The sequence below is a fragment of the Cavia porcellus genome, unplaced genomic scaffold (assembly GCF_034190915.1).
Source record: "Cavia porcellus strain 051 isolate PalLab524CR breed Dunkin Hartley unplaced genomic scaffold, mCavPor4.1 scaffold_17, whole genome shotgun sequence".
NCBI classification, from domain to species: Eukaryota; Metazoa; Chordata; class Mammalia; order Rodentia; family Caviidae; genus Cavia; species Cavia porcellus.
In genome coordinates, this window is record NW_026947500.1 from 424311 (window position 1) to 445572 (window position 21262).

A 21262-nucleotide genomic window follows, 5' to 3' on the forward strand; every position below is an offset into this window, starting at 1 on the left:
TCCACAGGTCCAAATCAACAGGGCTAACTAGTAATGGACTGAAATCTTTGAGGTTTTGAGTCAACAGAAATATTTCCCATGTTTATAAGTTGATTATCTCAGGTGTTTGTTACAGTAACAGATGCTGCCAAATACTGTCTTTACATGTATCTTTCTTTTTTCTGATATGAAAATAAGGAGAAAATGGTGGTCTGAAGCCAGAAGGAGTCCTCACCAGCATCCTACCATGTTGGTACTCTGATCATAGACTTTCAGCTGTGAGAAAATAAATTTTTGTTGGTTAAGGTCCCTGTCTATTGTATTTTATTTTACCAGCCCAAGAACACTAACAGTAGTAATCATTAGAAAAACTGAATTTTACTCAAAAATGCATATTATTACATGATTTATCACAACTGCTTTGCATAGTTCATCTGGTGATAAAAACAATTACTAGATTTCAGGCATCAGAGCGTTTCCTAATCTCTACTCTCAAAGGACAACAGAGGGCCTGATTTACCTATCAGGCTTTTAAAGGTACTTTTCAGGAATTTTCGATTTAACATCCTGGAAAAATTGAGAAACTGAAAAAGGAATTTACAGATTCAGAGAACGGTGATGGTTGAGTGTGAATTTCTTTGATATATCAATAAAATGATACATCAACATAGACATTAAAAATAAACCTCAGTGACACATGCCTACAGTATTACTAGGAACACAGAACAGTGCAACCTTCAAATTGCCTGTAACAGAAGAAAACCCCAAAGAAGCAACCAGTGTTCCCTAACTGCTGCAACTCTTGAGTGTGGGAGCAGGTGAGATTTAACATAGTCTGTGAGAAGGAAGACAATGTACCTAAAGACTTCAGGAAATAAGTTTTTCATAGAACGAATGCAATATTAGAGGCCACAATCCTTAACATACATGGGTACCTGGTAGACCACAAAACCATCTACACAGAAGTGGCAGGAATGGCAGTACCACTTAAGGTGAGGCACTGCCTCTAGAAAATTAACCAGTGGTGCTCCCTTCGGCAGCACATATACTAAAACTGGAACGATACAGAGTAGACTAGAATGGCCCCCGCACAAGGATGACAGGCAAATTCGTGAAGCATTCCATATTTTTAAAAATTAAAAAAAAAGAACCAGTTAAAAGTATAATATATACTTAAGCATCTGGGCATATAAAAAGAACTGGGAAAATGCTGATTTTCCTGTCACTAACATCAACACAATTCATTTCTGCTGCCAAGTCTTCCTCTACACAACACAAAACAATCAGCTAAAGAAACTACATAGCACACCTCATCAAGTTTACCATCTTCAAGCAAGCATATATTATTTTAAAAAACTAGATTGAATCACAAGTAGAAGTACTAAAAAGAAAAATGCACTATCTAGGAAGAAATAAAAAGTAAATTGCATATAAGAAGTACAAAAAGAAAATTATACTAGAAACACAGGTTAAATTATAAGGACCCAAGAGTACAGAGAACAGATCTGGATAAAAATTTAATTAAAATAGGAAAAACAGAGTAAAAAAGTTTGCAGAAAAGTTGGTTGAATTGGAGCCAGGCAAAGAGGATATAACATGTTTACTTGATAACTCTGGACAAAAACCAATGAAACAAAACAAATAGGGGGCTGGAGATTTAGCTCAGCAGCATAAGCGCCTACCTTGGAAGTGCGCGGTCATGAGTTTGATCCCTGGTACCGATAAAACAAACAAACAAGAAAACAAAACTAGTATTTAAAAGTGTAATCTAAGAAAACTTCCCATAAATAAAAGACTTTGATATATATTATAATACAACTAGTAAATTTAAAAAAAAGAAGAAAAACTGGCAGGTCTTCCAAGCAAAAGGTAGAAATAATTTAAAGGCAAGAGAATTAAACAGATATTAGACTTATCAAATAAGGAAGGGCATCAAAGGCAACACATTTTTAACTAATTTTTAGGAAAAATGTGAAATCAGAACATTATGAACAACCAAGATATCCTTCAAGTATCAAGACTGTAGAAAAAGGGGATTTAGCTCAGCAGCATAAGCGCCTGCCTTGTAAGCAGGCAGTTGTGAGTTCGATTCCCAGTACTGATAAAAAGGAAAAAGACAAAAAAAAAAAGACCGTAGAAAAAAATGTTGAATACCCCAAAACCCAGAGGATTTTTCATCTGTATCCTTGATGAAGAGTCACTAATGCATTTCAACCAACTGATGGATGATTGAGAGAGGCTGGTCAACAAACAAACAATGAGCATTTCATATATTTAACAGGGGAGATAAGACAGATGATACACATATGCATAAAAGAAATATGCATTGAGAACTTTATGTTTTGATATAGTAGAAAAATGCAATAAAATGAGAAGAGAAAAAAGGGAAAGGTAGAATAGAAACAGCAGCTTCACTCAGGGAACAGGTGAAGTCACAGGAAATGTTTTAAAACTGACAGAAACTGAATGTAATAACAGCACATGCCTATAACCCCAGTCTTTTCAGTGTGAAAATTGTGGGTTCAACTCCTTGATGCAAATACATAAAAAATAAAACGAATATAGACATAAAAGTTTAAAAATAAAAAGAGAATAAAACTATATATAAAAGATTAATACAATATAAAAGTTTCCTCAAAACAAAACAAATGGAATGCTTTGAAAATACAAAAAGAACAAGGATATACAGTAACTATAACATAATATATACAAAAATTATAACCAATATACCAGAATTAAACCCAAACATAACCACCATACACATAAACGTAAATGAATTTAACTCAAGGTCAAAATACAAATTTCAAAAATCATTAAACAGGATGAAGATATTTTATAATGGTAAAATTTACATATCACATTTAGGATATTGAAGGTATCTATAAAACAAGTAACAGCAACCATCTACATAGAAAAACTACAAGAGATGCAAGGAGACACAAAAACATTGCTAAAAAAAATTTAACGCAAGTACAAGGCATTTTAAGTGAGCAAAAAAGATATCTAAAAATGAATAATGTTATTTTTATATCTTGAATATTATATCCCAATAATAGAATATATATAATCACAAGCATTTATGAAATGTCTACATTTGTGAAGTAATCACATTCATGAAGCAAACTCATGACATTTTCATTTTTGAAAAAAAACTGACCATACATTAGGGCATAAAGAAATCAGCAGAAACCGTGAAATAAAAGTACTACAAATAAAAACAAAAAATAATAAAAATTATACAAAGGTCTTTCTATGTAGAAACTATTTAACTTTTAGGCAAAATAGAAAATACAATTAGAAATTTATAGTTTCTGAAGAATGACAGTATCATCAGATTTCTTAAGCAACTGAGAAAACTTCATAGAACTGTATCAATTTAAAAGAATGAAATATCAACTGAAAGAATCAGAAGAACAAAAAAGTAAACTCCAAGGAAGAAAATAATAAGAGTAGGATTTATGAAATATAGAATAGAAAAACAGTAAATCAAGTTAATGAGTAAAATCCTAGAAAACTTAAAACAAGTGACTTGCTCTTTGAGTAAAGAAAACAAGCACAAATACAGAGTAAGAAATATGACTGTCATGGGAAAAAATGTAAAACATACAATTATTTTAATGGAATTTTAAAATGGGAAGATAGTTTCTTTAAAAAATGCAACAAATAGACCCATTTATAATAAAAAGTTAAAGAAACCAATTTTTATAGAAGTTATCAAGAACTAAAAAAATCATTAAGTCCAAATGGTTTCACAAGAATTGATAAAAAAAAGCATAGAAAAAAAAATGTCAAGGTCAAAAAGATACCAAACTGTTCTTTAAAAGCACAGGCTTACATTCCCAGAATTATGAAAGGCTGAAGCAAGATTGCAAGTTCAAGGCCAGTAGGTAAATTAGCAACTCAGGGAGATTCTGGCTCAAAAAGCACTGAGCCGTAGCTCAGTGCAAAAGTCTTGGTTTTAATTCACAGCAGTGTAAAAGAAAAACATTAACTTTGCTTATAATAAATGAAATCCAAATTAGTTTCCACTAAAGAAACCTTTTCTTACTTATCACATTGGGAAAAATTAAAATGCTTTGATACTCTTTGTCAGTGAAACTGTTAAGGAAATGTCCTCATACACTGCTGGAAGGGGAAATGCTACAACCTTCTTAGAAAGAAAACTGGCAATATCTAGCCAAATTATACATGTTCACATCCTTAGACTCAGTAATCCCACTTCTAGGAATGTACTCAGATTTTACCTTTAACAAGTATGTGCTTGTGTAGTCATTCATTATAGCATCATTTGTACATCTGCAAAGTATTAAATATCACCTGCGTACTCATGTAGAGAAGGATCAGATAAACTGTTACAACATGGAATACTATTTTAAAAGCACACTGAGAAGTCTCTGCTAACTTAGTGATTTCCTAAGATGTTAAGTTAAAAATGCAAAAATGCATAAAAGCATGTATATGAAGTAGCTAATAAACCCTTGAAAAGATTTTTAGTATCACTGTCATCAGAAAATGAAAATTCAAACCACTGACACACACTAGGATTTTTGTAGTAACATCTGTGATAAGTTAGTAACAGACCATTAGGGTATAAGGAAATGGAAAACCATTACATTACTAATGAGGATGTAATGGTGTAGCTACTTCAAAGTCTGGCAGTTTCTTAAAAAGTGCATGTATATGTCCATATTTGTGAATATATTTACATACATGACACTCCATAGTTGTCAACGAATGGCCTAGTAGCAATAAAAGCACTCAGGATTCAGATCTAGGCATCTAATACCCACACACTACGATTCTTTGAAGAAACTGCTGATTCCAGACTGGAGTGTCCCCAGACAATCTGAGTAGTACATACATTAATGGGATTACAAAGCACTGAAAAGAGACAGAGAAAATCATGTCTGTAACAGTATCAGACACAAAAATTTAGGACACAAAGATGGATAAATGGGTGGATGGAGAGGTGACAGAAGAGAGCTTCTGCTTGCAGGAGAATGTTGACGGACGACTGGTACCTGAGGAAGGAATGCTAGAGCTGGGAAATCATGTATCTCAAAGAACACCATGAATCTCAAAGAACAGACTAAAGGAAGACTCTTGATTGAATTTTAATCCTGGAGGAAATTTTTGCCATGGACTTGAAAGAGTCCCAGAGACAGCTTATTAATTAGAAGGTAAAAAATAGTAACTATATTATAGAACTAGAACTCCACCATTACCAGGTGACCAAAATTGAGATTATCAATGAGGAAATGGATCTTGTATGCTCCTAGATGTCACTCTCTTGAAGACACAGCCACCAATGTAGCATATGAACCAAGAAGTAACCTAAATCTAATCATGTGGAAAACCAAGTTGAAAAAAACTGTTATAAATAAAGAGGGTAGGAAGATAAAGACGACTGTACTATTACAACATATTAATGCTACATATAACAAGAAAAGCCACAGAATTGGTCCAGAGATGAGATTTTAGGCAGGAAAAACAAGCAAATGATAAAATGAGAGTAAAACTTTTAACAGTTTAACCTGGGTTAAAAAAAAGTGAAATGAAAAATATGTTTTGTGCCCTTTCATTCCTGCAAAATTTCTATAACCTTGAAATTGTTTCCATATAAGTTGAAAAAATGAAAGACAATCTGGCTTGCCACTCCTATGTTTTGTCTAATAAGGATATATAATTTTTTTAACCACACAATTATCATTTACTGTTTTTCTTTTTAGGGCTGGGGAAGGATGTATTTTGAGAAAACAATAATCTTAAAACAAACAAACTTAGATGCATAGCAAAAAAAAAATCACATACAAATTAACTTTGTCTTACAGACTGTGGCAGAGTGTGGCAATCAGGGAACAGTATTCCAACAGTATACTTCTGGAAATGAAGAGTACAGTGGGCAAAAGGGTGCAGTCTGGAGACAATTGAATTCAAACTCCAGCTCCAGCAGTTCTGGGGAATTAATTACTGCTGTGTAAATAATTCCCTTGAGTAGGTAGTTAGGTAAGTCATGGAGCTTTTAAGAAAATCAAATTAAAGAAACATTTCTAGAAGAATGAGTGATAGAGAAAAGGTGATCCACAAATGTGTCGCCTTCTTTCCCATTCCTCTAAGTCAAGTTCGTCTACTCTGCAGATCTGACCAGTCACACTGGTTTTTCCCTGACTGACCCAAACTCAGCCTTGCTAGAATTATGAAAATAACTGAAAGTTTGAGAACATGCCTCTGCTGCAGGGGTATTTAATAACAGAAATGAATGATAATAAATACGATAATAAATAGAATGAAAAAAAGAACAAGGCTTACAAAACAAGTGATTTCAGGTAACTGTCAAATTCTGGTAACAAGATTAAAAAATAAAAGGAAAAAGGGTAGTTATGTTAGAAAAGCCACTCCAAATAAAACCCTCTTCTTTCTTCATATATTCACAGCTATTCTGCAAATTATCACACATTCTCTTTCAAGATTGAATGACAGCTTATGTCAAAATAGTAGATAACCAATTCTAAATATTTTACTGCCTATATGTCTTTGAAGAAAAGTCAATAAAATGCCCAAAGACTACAAACCAATTATCTATTAGATTTTTCTTTCCACATATTTTTTATCTACATTCAACAAGATGATATAACTTTTATAGTAATTCTTTAAAAGCTCATTTTTAAAAATGGAAAAACAACTAATTTGCATTACAGTAAATTATATTGTCAAGAGAAATTTAGTATTTGAAATCTTTATAAAACAAATTCTGATTTTTTCCTTTATTTTATAATTGAAAAATCAACTTTGCATGAATACTCAATACAGAATTTCCTTAAAACTCCTCTATTGTGAAACAAAATTACACATATTGAAAGAGTATATATAATATTAACACTCCTGAAAATTTCAAACCAACTATTGGTATAGCTTTGAATTACTTATTAATTGCAGCTATTTGGAGAGAAAATGTGCAAAGCGTATTAGGGCCCAGTATACCAGAATAATTTCTTAAGAGTAAAATCTATAATGTCACACAGTTCAAAAATGGCATTATAGTGAGAAGACACTATGAACTGCCACTGCTTTTTCAGAAGTCTTTTAAAACAGGCTAGAAGTAATGGAAAAATATTCAGTACCTTATATGTAACAACTAACAAAAATATTTTCATTGACTACTTTTTCTCCAAAGTGATTGAGGACAAAAAATAGAAATTCTTGTTGCTGTATCATTTGATAAATCACTAATAAGCTCCCATTAGGAGAAGTTCTTTAGACATTATACCAAGTTGTCTTGGTCTTCTGATCATATATATATATATATATATATATATATATATATATACACACACACACACATATATATGCATCTTTTTTCAAGTAAAGAAATGTTTAACAGATGTAAACTATTTATTGAATATTTGCCACCAAATATTGTTAAATACATTATCTTGCAGCATATCGCTTTCAAGTTAAAATGTCAGAAACAAACACCAATATTTACAATTCTTTTAAGGAATGTTATATAATGACACATTAAGGCGTAAATTCTTTTGGCTTATAATTCTTAAAAGAATGATAATAGCAAAAGTGATGCAAAATCTTCAGTGTGAGATTATGATTAAGCTACAGTTTACAAAAATATGGTGTAAGATGGCAATAATCCCATTCAACATCCTGGATTAGATCCCTTCAGGAGGGACTTGATAATTTATACAGTCAAACTTTAAAATTTACACATAAGGCAGTTTAATACTGCCTTTGAGAAGTACATTTCTTAACATATACAACTTTCAGGCCACAGTTTTGAAGGTCTGAAGTATCAAGTTGGTTTGATGAATTAGTCGGTTGGCACTTATGAACACATTTATTGCCCTGTTTAAAAAGAAAACAAAATACGCATTAACTTCATTGAAAAAATTCACTCTTAAAATGTTATATCCATCTCAAGTATCAGTAACAGCAACAAAATCAATTTAAGAAAAAAAAAGGTAGTATGGAATAGTGTAACAATTTTATTCCAGTTTGGGATTCGATCGTTTTGCAGCTTTTCAAACTGAAGTATAGGAATTACTGCCCCCTGGTGGTTCTGACAATGAGCTGGAGGGCTGCTGAGGACTGGCTGCACCTCAAACAACCAGAGTTCATGTACAGGTCAAACAACTGACTAAAAAGCACTGGGATGTGATCTCCAGCTGTGGTTTCACAAAAGCAACAAAATCTAACTAGGTAATAAACTCAGCCTCAAGATCTATATATCAATGAGAATAATAAACACTACAGAAATAGTGACCTTTAACTGACTCATCCGATTTCTCACACCTTTCCAAAAAAAGTGACAATTCTAAATTACTTTTATAATTAATATATGTTGGAAATAAAGTTTCATAATTGTGGTTTCAATAGATGGACTCCGAAAATATACAAAATGTTTTTAAAAACTGCTCTCTGCTCCCCACAGTCTCCTAATGGCCAATTTCCATGTGATGAGAGCACAGGACAGATGTCTTATTTCCACTGTGTGGCTTTATTAGTTTTTTAGTTATTATAGCTGCAGCTTATACTTTCATCCTGGACATGGACAGAGGAACCAGGGAGACATTAACTGGGTCACCCACATATTGAAAGACTGATTAAAGATTAGGTTTATAATTTTTCATTTTTAGTAAGCATGTACAAAACTTGTAGCACATTCTGTTAACATTAAAAAAAAAAAAAAAAACAACAACCCTAGAATTGAAGAAGCTGGTAAAAGGGGGAAAAAAAAGGAAGTGTAAGTAATTTTCATGCACAGTAAATAATTTTAGATTATTGAAAAGTAGGCTCAAAATTAACTTTTACCTTTCAATGTGCTTATCCACAATATTTTTTAATTAAATAAAATCAGAAATAAGGACACCATCAGGTAAATATTTTTTCAGTGTATTCTTTGCTATTTGGACTCAGCACAGGAGACCAAAGAAAAACATAAAATTTATTTTCAGAAAAATGCTAAGTTATTAAACTAAGTCATTAGGATTCATAGTAATATAAAATATAATATACCCAATCATCTTTAATCTATAAATATTTCAACTTGTTTGAACTGTTATTGCTAAAACTGACTCTGAAAATTGTAATTCTAATGTAACAGCATTTGGAAATATTATAACACCATAACAGTATATGCATACAGGGATCTTAACCTAAAAGGATGAGATATTTGTTCAGAGACAACTATTCGTTATCCATCTGATGTAGTACAAAAGCAACCACAGACAGAATGGGAACTTGTGCATGTAGCTGTGTTTTAATAGAAGTTGACAGATACTGAAATTGAATTTTAGAAAAAATGGTCTTGTCTACAAAATTCCTAAGCTTTCTATTTTGACTACAAAGATCTACCATTATGACAAGAGTTTGGCGGAAGGCATGGTCTCTCCATAAGAAATCTAATGTTTCTGCTAGTACTCTACAACAGATAAACTTACAATATTGTTCATTTTACATTTATACTATAATTCTCATTTGATTAGAATGCCTCCCAAGGATCACAATCCTTGTAGCCCTTTAAAATCACCTAGAGCTTTTATAAACCTTTAAAATCACCTAGAGCTTTTATAAACCTTTAGATCCTGGTTTCATTCCAGGTCAAATGCATCATAAATCTCTAGAAGTGGACCCCCTGTAATTTTTAAAAAATGGACCACAAGTGACTCTAGCATGCAGACAGGACTGAGAAGTACTGTTTCAGTTCTAGTGCATTGGTTCTCAACAGGTTTGCAGCTTTAATATCACCAAAAAACTTTTTAAAAATGAGAATTCTGAGGTACCACTTTAGATCAACTGAGTCAGAAGCAACTCAACTTTGAGAGTCACTACTTGATGGATTGGTAAGAATGCTTTTACATTTTAAACTTTTTTAAAAAAACTGATATGGTCTTGTGTGATAGGTGTAAATTACGTAAAATTCAGTTTTCATATGTATATAAACTTTTATTAGGACACAACTATATCCACTAGATCTCATTCTGTCTATAGCTGCTTTTGCACTACATTAGATGTAAGATGGGTAACTGCCATAGCACTTGCCTCTAAATCAGAAATATTCACTCCCTGGTCCATTTCAGAAAGTCTGACAGCAACTGCTCTAGAGTAAGTTATGGCTGGAATTAGTAGCCACTCATTTTCTTGCAGTACACACCTGTTAACAGCTGCTTTAACTGTTAGAAATATATTAAAACAGCTTAATTTAACATGTTTTGATATTACATAAAACCACAGAATATACTGAATTTTAGAAGAAAATATCATACTTACTTGCCATCTTTAAAATATGTTTTCAGAGTATCACTGAAACTTTTGGAGTACTTTACAAATTCTTTTTTTTGGTGTTCAAGTGCCTACAGTTATGAAAAGTAAGGAAAATACTAAACATGAGAAATTACAGTCAAAAACTGAAGATCAGAGGACAGACTTTATATGAGGGTTATTAACAGCATTTAGTTAAATATAACAGCATGTTTGAGGACAAATTATGACACAATTTCCAATAATCAAACTTTTTACTGTTTAATTTGATTAATACTAGATAAAAACCAATAGTCAGAGTAGCAACTAGCAAAGTTTCAACAAAACTTACCCTGCGGTTCTGGTATTGGTACTTCTTGAAGACATTATTCACTGTATCAAGAAGTTCTTTTATTGCACTAGCTATATCCCTATGAGGAAAGGAAAAATATAACTTTAAAATCAGCTACATTTAAAACAAGTATAGGTATGCACGTGTATGTCTATGTTCATATAATTACTAATCACACTATACTGTTGATCACCATATGTACACTTTGGTAGAGCCAACATATGGCTAGCTGCTAGGAGTGGAAGATTCAGTCTGTACAATTCTATGATCTGATTCTCTTGTACTGCTGATCAAATATTCTCAAGTAACACTAACTTTCCTAAACAGCACTTCATTCAGCTTCACTTGATGAATTCAAGCTACCATATTCTCTACTTTTGTTATTTCATGAAATTTTATATCACATGTAACTCATTTCTGTATTAACCAAAATCTTTTTTTTTTTTTTTTTAGGTTTTTTGTTTTTTATTTTTTGGTGCTAAGGACCGAACCCAGGGCTTGCAGCTTGCTAGACAAGCATTCTACCACTGAGCTAAATCCCCAGCCCCATTAACCTACATCTTACATTATATATCTATAAGTTTTGAGGTTTAAAATGTTTCCTCCTGAGAAGTGAGGAAATATTCTTCCCTTCTCTTTCAGACACAATTACCTTTTATCTAGTAAATGAGTATCTACCTTTAAACCTTTGCAAAATATATTTGAAGTACCAGGAATGACAACATCTGAATGTTTGTCTACCTTAACCTTTTCAGCAATCATTCTTTCACTATATATGTATCAACACCTTTTTCTTCTTTCAAAAAACAGTTAAGTCTCACTGGAATTATCTTTCCTTTCCATATACCCATTTTTAGCTACTGTTATCTTTCCTGTCAATGTCCTCCTCAAATTCCATATTCTAACTTCACAGCAATTTTTGTTCTGTTAAACTGAACTTTATGTAATTCTCATTCTAAACCCTATCATTCTCTAAGGATCTTTTTAAAATTATAAAACTTTTGCTGTTCAAATGCAGCACAAAAGTGAAGACAAAAATTAATAAGACTTAAATCTAGAGCATCTGAAACACAACCTTTCAGTGCTGAATTTTTAATTGCAAATGTCAGATTTAAATTATTCATACCTAAACATTTCAATTTTAGTATGTGTAGCAAAAGAAAAAAAAAAAAAAAAAAAAAGCAAAACAGCAAAAACAACAAAAAAACCAGTGTTCCCCGGCATATTTTTCAGTAAATAAGCGTGTGGAAACTTAAAGAAGTATGGGCCTACAGGATTTCTGAATTAACTGTACACAAAAGTATTTCAGCCTATTCTAAAGTAGAAACAACATTTGATCAATACTTACTTATTTACCTCCTGTATGACAAACAATGACAATACTAAAATAGTACACACTCAAGTAGGATGATGGATTTTACATGGAAATGCCACCTGTTCATTTATTTTTTGTTTCCAGTTCAGTAATAGCAGAATAAAGATGTAACTGATTCTTTCATTTTTAAGCAATTCTCATCTCATGTACTACTGTAATGAACATAAATCCATCATTATTTAATAAAACAGTGTATTTTTGAGAAAAACTACAATTAACAATTTCTGTTAAACTGTGAATATGAGAGGTTCACCAAATCCACAATGGAGTTACATAAGATGAAATATAATGCAGCAAATTACACAGTGATCACACAGCTATTTACATACAATCTCACTTTGTAGTTTAACGTTCTGCAAAAATGGTGATTATAAAATTATGCTTCCAGGAGTAATCATCAAGATGATGTTATCTACCTACCTACCTAAAATTATAAAAGCTGGATTCTATAGATCAAAAGCAGTTCTGAAACAATTTGCTTAATTCGTCTAGGGAGGAAAACAAAGCAAGTAGAAAAGGAAAGAATTTGCTAGATCCTACTCCAGATTTGTTTTTAAAAATTGGGAATTGTAATTTTTAAGAAGGAAGAAAAGAAACAAATACAGACACACACACAAAAAAACCAAAAACACCCCAACCAAATCAAATCAAGACAAAGAAATCTTCTCCAGTAATTGTGCTAATGAGCCACATGTGGAAACTACCACTGTTGTTTGAAAACCAGGAACTAAAATTTGATGCCTTGGAAGTACAGAGATTTTATAAAGTACTCCACTGACCAAGCCAGCCTCTCTATCCCTATTTCTGGATGTCTATTTGGACTTTAGGCAACAATTACCTACTGAACTGTTGAAAAATGTGCTCTAAGAACAATTGGAAATATTTATGCAAATATTATTACCCACTTGTACAGAAAAAAGCATTTTCATTTATGGTACCAAGGTCTGCACTAGAGAACTAGTAAGCAGTTACCTGGGGATTGCTTTCCTATAAGAGAAAATACCAGCAAAAACAAGCAAAAAACAAAGACTTGAAACAACCAAATAAAGGGGGATAAAATAAGCATCCTGTAAGTATGCACAAATTGGAGTAAATGATTTTGTGATAAGGGACAGGTAACATGAGTGGGTAAGAAGGAATTTAACAATCTGCAGTTAATTTAGTTGGGGAACTTTTGGAAAACATATATATACTGAAAGATAACAGGTATCATATGAAAATAAACAGACATCAAAAAACTGCATGGAAAATTATAACTTTTAATCATGCCACCTAATTCTGTATGATCCATGTTTATATCAGATACTCAAAAGGAATGCTATATATTTAGTTTGGGTAAATCTCTGTACTATATATTGAGTTTGGTCTAAAGCCATTCTTAAAACCATCATGAAAACCATTAATCTTAAAATTCTAGTGAATGTGATATTAATAACACAAGCTACAGCATTGCCTATAATGCTTGGTGTAGCAGGTTTCTGAGACATCACATTCCATTTTATTATTGGAAGATAATTAAAATATGAAAAAATAGAATATTTTAAAGAAAAATAGAAACTGCACAACATATCATACCTGAAGGATGAGGCATTTTCTATTTTGGCGCAATTTGTCTAGTCATTTGTGGAACAATTAACAGTAGTAACATTTGTCATAATGTAACCAGTATTTATTACAGTGATAACTTACACTTTAGCAAACTATGCTATTCAAAGAACAGTTGAGTTTTAGTATCAAAAGTAACATATGATAAATTTCCAGTACAAAAAAATTTCCCTTGATGTTACTCTTTATTCATTTGTACTAAGTACACTACAGAAAACAGAAAGAAAAGCCCTAGCACAGCCTTTTGAGAATGGACAAAACTCTTAAATTGTAAAATTCAACTTTCTTACGATTGAATGTAGGTGTTAATAATGTGGTTTTCAAATTTTATGTCTCTAGAGTAACAGAGGGTTTATGCTTCATGTACTCAATAGGGTGGAAAAGGTGGCAAAATAAATAGGATGAAGGCTCTGGGCCTACCATTTCTAATCCAGTTTAAATCACAAATACTGTTCTGTCTCTTATATCCTGGCATCCTACATACAATGTCCAACGTAACACGCTTTTCTCAAATAGTGGAAACTTTTCAATCACAGCATTAGATAAACATTAAGAATCGTAGAAAGCAGCAGAGAGACCCTGCTTCAGAGTGCTGGGGTTGAAATTTCTCTGTGACCTTGACAATGGTATGACAGGTATCTTAATTTCTCCGTTTGTTCAAGTTGCTTGCAATAAGTTAACATATGTAAACTAAATAGTACGGTGCTTAAACTTAACAGGTTTTGTGATAGCAATTATTTTCATGACATCTACTCAATAATGAAATAATGATATTCAATGATATGAAACAAAATCTGAAAATATTTTAAAATTCAATTTTCCACAGAAATATAGCTAGCACCAAATATATAATTAACAAGGCAAATGAAAATATCAAATATTAAATTATTGAAAAAACATAAAAAAACTCTGAAAATGCTGACATTGTAACCTTTTATGGGTAAAAAAAAAAATTTAACATCATACTAAAAATAAAATGCCATGAACAGTTGGCTGTCCTCTTTCTTAACGTATTAAAGATAGTTAAAAGAAGTCAGTGCTTTCTTATCAAGTGAAAATGTAAAATCCTTAAGGTTTATCCTTTGTGACATAGATTTTGGCTATTAAAAGCCTCTGCTGTATTCTTCAGCCTCAAAGAGAAGAATAATTTCTTAATACCTGGTTTAGATAACTATCATGAACCATCATTTCCAATACTGGGCCATACTCTTCACCATTCAAAATAGGTGCCCATACTAGCTAAAACATGGTTTTGCAACATGAATCTCAAAGATTACTATTTTTGATAGATGAAATTTAAGTATTTATTCCAAGTGTACCTTATATTCTTTCATGTCAGCCTTTTCTAGAATAAAGCCTGTGGTAAATTTCTAGCTATGGTTTCACCAAAACTTTGCATTAGTAGGGACATTATAATTACTGTTTTTTTCATTTTCTATCAATTGAGACAAAAAAAAAAAATACATCAGACTCTCCAGTTTGAAGATACACATTCAGAAACCAAGTGTGAGTCTCCCCTGCACTTCTCTACTCATGTATGCACTTCCAAGGATCACTATGCCCAGCACTGAGTCTTCCATACTTGTATCTCAAAAGCAAGGATCTGGAGGTTGAGTTTGCTCAATATTAGAAAATGTTATTCATGTACATGAGTGCATTACTTATCCTAAAGACTTATGCAATGAAAGAATCAGACCAATAGAAATTTTGTTATTTCTCATTACCATTCTCTATGAGTCATCTAATTTGTCTATACAGATGAATCTAACACTTCTCCATCATTCATATAATTCATATTACATTCTTTATACACATTTCACTGTTATTTTTAAACATTCTAAATATTGTACTGTAAATTAATAAAAATGTACTTAACGATTTCAAGTTTTATTTCAACCTACTATTGGTATCATATTAAAATAAAAACTAGAATGAATGGATTTTTTTTAAACATTTTAGAAAAGAACTAAAATAAAAAAATCACTTACTTGATTGTCTGCAGAAACCGCACTCTGTCATTTATCTCATCCGGGATCTTACTGAGAATTTGTTTAAGTGCCCGTGCCTTTTCATTTAGGTCCTGGAATTCTGGCTCTGGTCGTTCAATCATATACTCTAATAAAACACACATGTAATAAAACACATCATGCAATTCCCTGAGCTTTTTTTTTTGGTAGCAGGCATCAAACTCATGACCATACACTTGCCAGGCAGGTGCTTATGCCGCTAAGCTAAATCCCCAGCTCTTCCCGGACAAATTTAAGTCTAAGAATTTTCAATGACAGGGTATGGGAAGAAAAAAAGCTACCTAGTTACAAAAGACTAAGTTGCAAAAGAGAATTATTTAGATTCAGTTTAGTCATGTAGTAACATTAATATTCCTTCCAACTAAAACATTTTCAAAACATTTTCAGTGTAGAAATTGAAATACCATAAAATCTTACGCATTTAATAATTTAGAGCCTCTAAAATGAATAATAATTGCAGTTCATCATATCAAAACCTCCTAACAACCTGGTAAAATTTTTCATGTATTTTTGAAATCTCACTTAAAAATGCAACACCATTACAAATCTAACACAAAGGCAGAGATCACAGAACCACACAATCTCTTTTCCTTTGGAAAGAAAGTTCAAAAAGACTTGGCAGAAGCAAAATCAGCTTACCACCAAGTTTAATGTAGATCTGGAAGCGCTACAAATCTACCAATTCAATGAAGCACAGTCTAACAGGCTGCAAGTGCTGAAATCTAAAAAAGTGATGAGGGTCTTCTTTTAAGATTTATACTTCATGAAATCAGCTAAAATATCTACATTTTTCTCCCTTAAAAAATAGGAAATTTATGGGAAAATGGCTATTCATGGTCTTGAATGAATCCCACTTTTAGTTTTTTAAAAACAATTGAGAAAAATAAAGAAAGGCTGTTATATTATTTATCTGTTCTAGGAAAAAATGCTATACTAATGTTAAAAAAACCAAAATGATCACCACTTTCAAACATGTCATAAAATAGTCTTTCCAAAGAACTTAATCTTCTATGAAACCAGAACTTTCTAGATATTGTATTGTAATTTATTAATAGGAATAAATTATAATCACAGCTGAGGCAAGAGGATCGTCAAAAGGTCAAGACCAGCCTGGGCTAAAAAGTGAGGCCAGCCTGAATGGCATAGCGTGACCCTGTCTCAAAAAAAAAAAAAAAACCATGAATAAATTAAGGCACGGAGCATCAACAAGTACTTCACTGAACTAAATATATACTATATAAAATAAAGATCAAAAACTATTTTACATATACTGTTTCCACTCTCATCACAAAAAACAGAAAAAAGGTATGCAAAGTGAGAAAAGAGAGGCCCTTTTGTCAAATTATGGTTTGTAAGAAATGCTTCCCAACAATTACCACTAAGTAAGGGTCTTTTTCTGGTAGTACCTTCTACATCATCAGCTGCCATACGAAGAAGGGACTCCGTGAAGTTAACTTCTACACTTTTTTTCTCTAAAATTTTCATAATGATGTCTTGTGTGAGACCTGGATTTTCTTTTTCAGCCTATAAGACAAAGAATGGCAGTTTGAAATACAGAAACAGAATCAGTGTTTTAAAGCCAAAACTTACTTGTCACGAACTCCTTAGGAATGGCTTAGATACATCAATCACACGGGCAGAAATCTTTGTTTAAACAATGGCACGATGGCATTCACTTATGTTTTGTTAGAACTTGCACATCAGTAACTGTTTACTATATCCATGGTCTGATTCTCCATTTGAACAAGTATTTCATACTTTTTACCCACTGTTTTCTCTTGGAATCAAATTAACAACAAAGAAATAAAATAAAGATTATATATATTTTGGTAATCAATCAATTTTTTATTGGTTTAAATAACTGAAAAATTTTACCTTATCTAACATTTTAACCTGGGATATAGCAGTAACTCATCTCACTGGTATTTGTGGATTCTTTGCATTTACCTTAACAACATGCCAAGAAAAATCGAAAATAGTTTGAGGTCAACTTAACAATTTGTGAGATTCTGCCTCAAAATGAAGTGGAAAAAAGTTTTTTTTTTTTTTAAATGCTAGAGCTATATATAGCTCAGTCAGTGCAAAGATCATGGCACCAATCCTAGCATTACACACAGGCACAAAAACAAAACATATTCAAGGTTTGTTTTCTTTTCTGCCAATTTAAATATGCTGATGATTTCCTTTATTTTTTCGCCATAATATTAAACAACAGGTAGAATTACAATTTATGGTCCTACTCAGATGGTAATTGTTTTGCTTCCTTATGTAGTTTCCAGCTCTTAAATCCTACTCTGCATCATTGCAGTTACAGCTTTCTTCTGTTCCTACCCTTTCCATTTCAACATGTTTTTCATTAGATTACAGGCATTAAAACTGAAAAGTTGCGGAATGAAATGGAAAAGAAAAATACATTTATTTCAATTCTGGGATCATTTTAACTGCTGTTCGACTGCTTTTCAGAGAAATTACTTTTATAGGGGATTAAAACAATAAAGTACATCCAACTGAGTTTAGTTTCTAAGAAATCTATTTTGATCTTTTTTTTATCCATTTAAGATAAAACATTTTGAAAGTTGCCTCTGAAAATAAAAGTACAGCTTAAGATGCCCTGTTACAGTATTAATTCGGTAAACTGCCAAAAAAAGAGTACACTTACTGCAGTATTTGGTAACAGTGTGTTATCTTCTCTCAGCACTAAATCTATCTAAACAATGAATTATACTAGGTGGGGCAGGGAAGCATTCTCTATATGCTTGTAAGAAATGCCAGCAGAAAATTATCTCTGTGAGCTATATTAAGGTGCTAAAATAGTTAAATGCTATATATATCTAAACATGAAGATTTCAACATCAACTTGGTCTGGGGCCCTAAAATATCAAAACATTGGAGGATTATAAGTCTCACAGAGGTCCCTAGCCAAAATAAACAGCTAATAGTATTATCAAACAGCTAGATCCAAAAAAATTCATTAAATATCACGTTCCTAACAATTCGGTAACCTTAAAAAAAAGACACACAGATCAAAGAAAAATATTTTATTACATTCTGTACTACAATTACTTAGTAATGAGGTATTTGTACCCACTGGGCACTGCACGATTTTTTCAAATATTGCACTTATATTGGACCTACCAATCTCATTTCCTCTTGCATTTTTTCTTATAGTACTTAATTTTTACCATAGTGGGCACCAAAAATCTGGTTTCATACATATATGACATCATTTAGAGGAATAGAGACAAATCTAGTATGTTGAAATTGCAAACTACTTTATTAGTTAATGCAGTTTCAAATATATTGATCATCACTGTTACCCTTCAAAACTTTAAAAATATTTCATTGACTTCTGCTGGGTTTCAATGTCTTTTAGCTAAAGTCCTATTTAAGCCACATGCTTCTAATTTTAAAAACTTAAAATTACCCAATGTCCCTAATGGAACTGTGCTTACATCGAAGATTCTATGTTTTCAGATTTTCTCAATCTTGAACTTTGGGTGTTCAATCTTTGCAAAAATAAAACAGTTGGACAGAAAAGTATTCAAAAGGGTGAATGCATGCACTCTGGTGGCTTAGTGTATGTTCTCTACCGGGGCAGCACAGCAGAAAGTACACAAGGGGACACAGGTTAGCAGGAAATTAAGATCATCACCTTTAGAGGTAATACTGAAAGGCATCTTTTTTATTTTTGGGAAAAACTATTTTAATCCTTGTTTCCTCCAAATAAAAATCGATTACTAAAGATTGATACACACACACACACACCACACACACAAAAACTTTACCTTTTAGACACATGCCCTATGCATTATTTGAAATAAATTAAGTATGACACTTAAAGATAATGAAAAATAGGCTAATTTATGTTTCTCCAAAATAATTTTCACTAATCTTGAGTAAAAATCAGTGCTGTGAATCACATCTGATGGCATCACCCAGAGCCCCAGCTCCTTGGGAGGCCGAGGCAAAGGAACTACTTGATGCCAAGAATTTAGATCAATCAGCACAACATAGCAAGGACTCCTCAAAAACAGAAGAAAAAAAAGGAAAAGAAAGAGCGAGCAGTAACTAGATAACAAAATTCATCCATAAGTGAAAACAAATGAAGCATAGTCATATAACTGTGTTAATCATCAGCTTGTATGTTATGAAGTTTAAGATGAGTAGAGGACTCTTGCAGGTCACCTTTTAGAAGTGTTTTAAATCTTACAGAGTATACTGAAACAGGTATAAAACACTTATCATTAAAAGAAAATAAACTGGCAACCATCGCACGGTAGATTTATAGATGATACATACATTAACTACCACCATTATTTGTACCTCACCTTAATGAAAGCGGCTCTCAGTGTTTGAGCTGCAGACAGATTTACTCGCTCTAACTGTAATAAAAATTTAAAATCATTATTAATATCAGTTTTCTTGGGAAAAGCACATTTGCAATACTTTATTATGTGCTAATAATCATGATACTCCATCACTCACTTAGCAAACATTATTCAAACAGGTTATCAAGTTTTCAGTGAAAATTGTGTGTTCAGTGTCTTTATTCATTCTGTTTACAAAATAAGAGGTACTCCACCTTAAAATCACATATACACACAGAATGCAGAATAACAATCTTAAGTCCTTACAGAAAAACAAACACGTTTCTTTGAACTACTGAATGTAGCAAGCCTTAAGATTAAACTCTCAATGCTGTTTCCATAGCTATAGTTCTGCTGGGCAAATTTACATAAAATATGAACAGCTGTGTGGCAAATTACATTGTTTACCACCTTGGTCCCTTTCCCTTTCAAGGATTAAATTGAGATTAGTCTATTTTATCAATTAGCAAATGGAATGCAAAAGGTTTAACATTCAAATTGAATCCTGGATCATCTACAATTCAGAGAAACTTATGATTGTATTCTTATTTTACCTCTATTAACAAATGATTACTTAAAATAAGTCAAAAGTTATGTTTAATGCTTTTATTTTTCTAATAGATAAGGCTTACAATTTCAAAAACTAAATGTCCTTTTACATATACACTTCATGTAATTCATTTTTAAGCCAACCAAAAGAGGCAAACAGTTTCATAAAAATAACATTTGCTGAAGAGTTAACAGCCAAACTTAAAATACTTAGCTTCAGTAAAATTCAGATGTCTTCAATCCCTAAGGACTGGAATAGTTACTTTACATTAAAAACTGTATATACACTTACTTGGTACAATACTAAATGTTAGCGAGTTAATAAATATAAGGAAGAATGTCTAAAAAAGCTTTATGAATATATGTAACATTATGAAGTAGTCCTTTCAATTACTCAAGGCAATGAAAGTGTAAGATTTGCTTTATAAATGACATATACATAAGTAGATGACAATCCAATACTTTACTTGAAATCAATTTACTTTCTAAACAAAACAGTGAAAAATGCCAAGAACTCTATCTTCCTATGGATTATGTACCTTAAGCACAAAGCAGAAACAACAAAAACCAGCTAAAATAAATAATTCGGCTTCAGAAATAATGAACCTTAGCTTAGTATTTATCTTGAATTCTACCAAGCTTGAGAGAAATCAGATGGGCTCCACTAAGCTAGTGTGGGAAAAGAATGAACTAGTAGTTTATAAATTTAACAAAAGTATGCTTCCAAAAATGAAAACGGTTTTCTACTTCCATGTAT

At 32.0% G+C, this 21262-nt stretch overlaps 1 protein-coding gene and 1 non-coding gene across 4 annotated transcripts in view; one reads left to right on the forward strand and one right to left on the reverse strand.

Moving 5' to 3' along the window:
• The first annotated feature begins 1003 nt into the window (after nt 1-1003).
• On the forward strand, nt 1004-1110 carry LOC111755136 (U6 spliceosomal RNA). The gene has a single exon (XR_002789717.2). It is a non-coding gene; the product is annotated as a U6 spliceosomal RNA (small nuclear RNA).
• A 6242-nt stretch (nt 1111-7352) lies between these two features.
• Pdcd10 (programmed cell death 10) overlaps nt 7353-21262 on the reverse strand; it is a 40394-nt gene continuing 26484 nt past the window's right edge. For all 3 annotated transcript variants that reach the window (XM_063227117.1, XM_003463522.5, XM_023562254.2), the window contains exons 3-8: nt 19918-19971; nt 16996-17113; nt 15551-15677; nt 10583-10661; nt 10261-10343; nt 7353-7836 (exon numbers count right to left, since the gene is read on the reverse strand). In XM_063227117.1, coding sequence (XP_063083187.1) covers nt 7755-7836; nt 10261-10343; nt 10583-10661; nt 15551-15677; nt 16996-17113; nt 19918-19971 — 543 coding nt within the window. In that variant the 3' untranslated portion in view covers nt 7353-7754. The remainder of the gene's footprint in view (nt 7837-10260; nt 10344-10582; nt 10662-15550; nt 15678-16995; nt 17114-19917; nt 19972-21262) is intronic.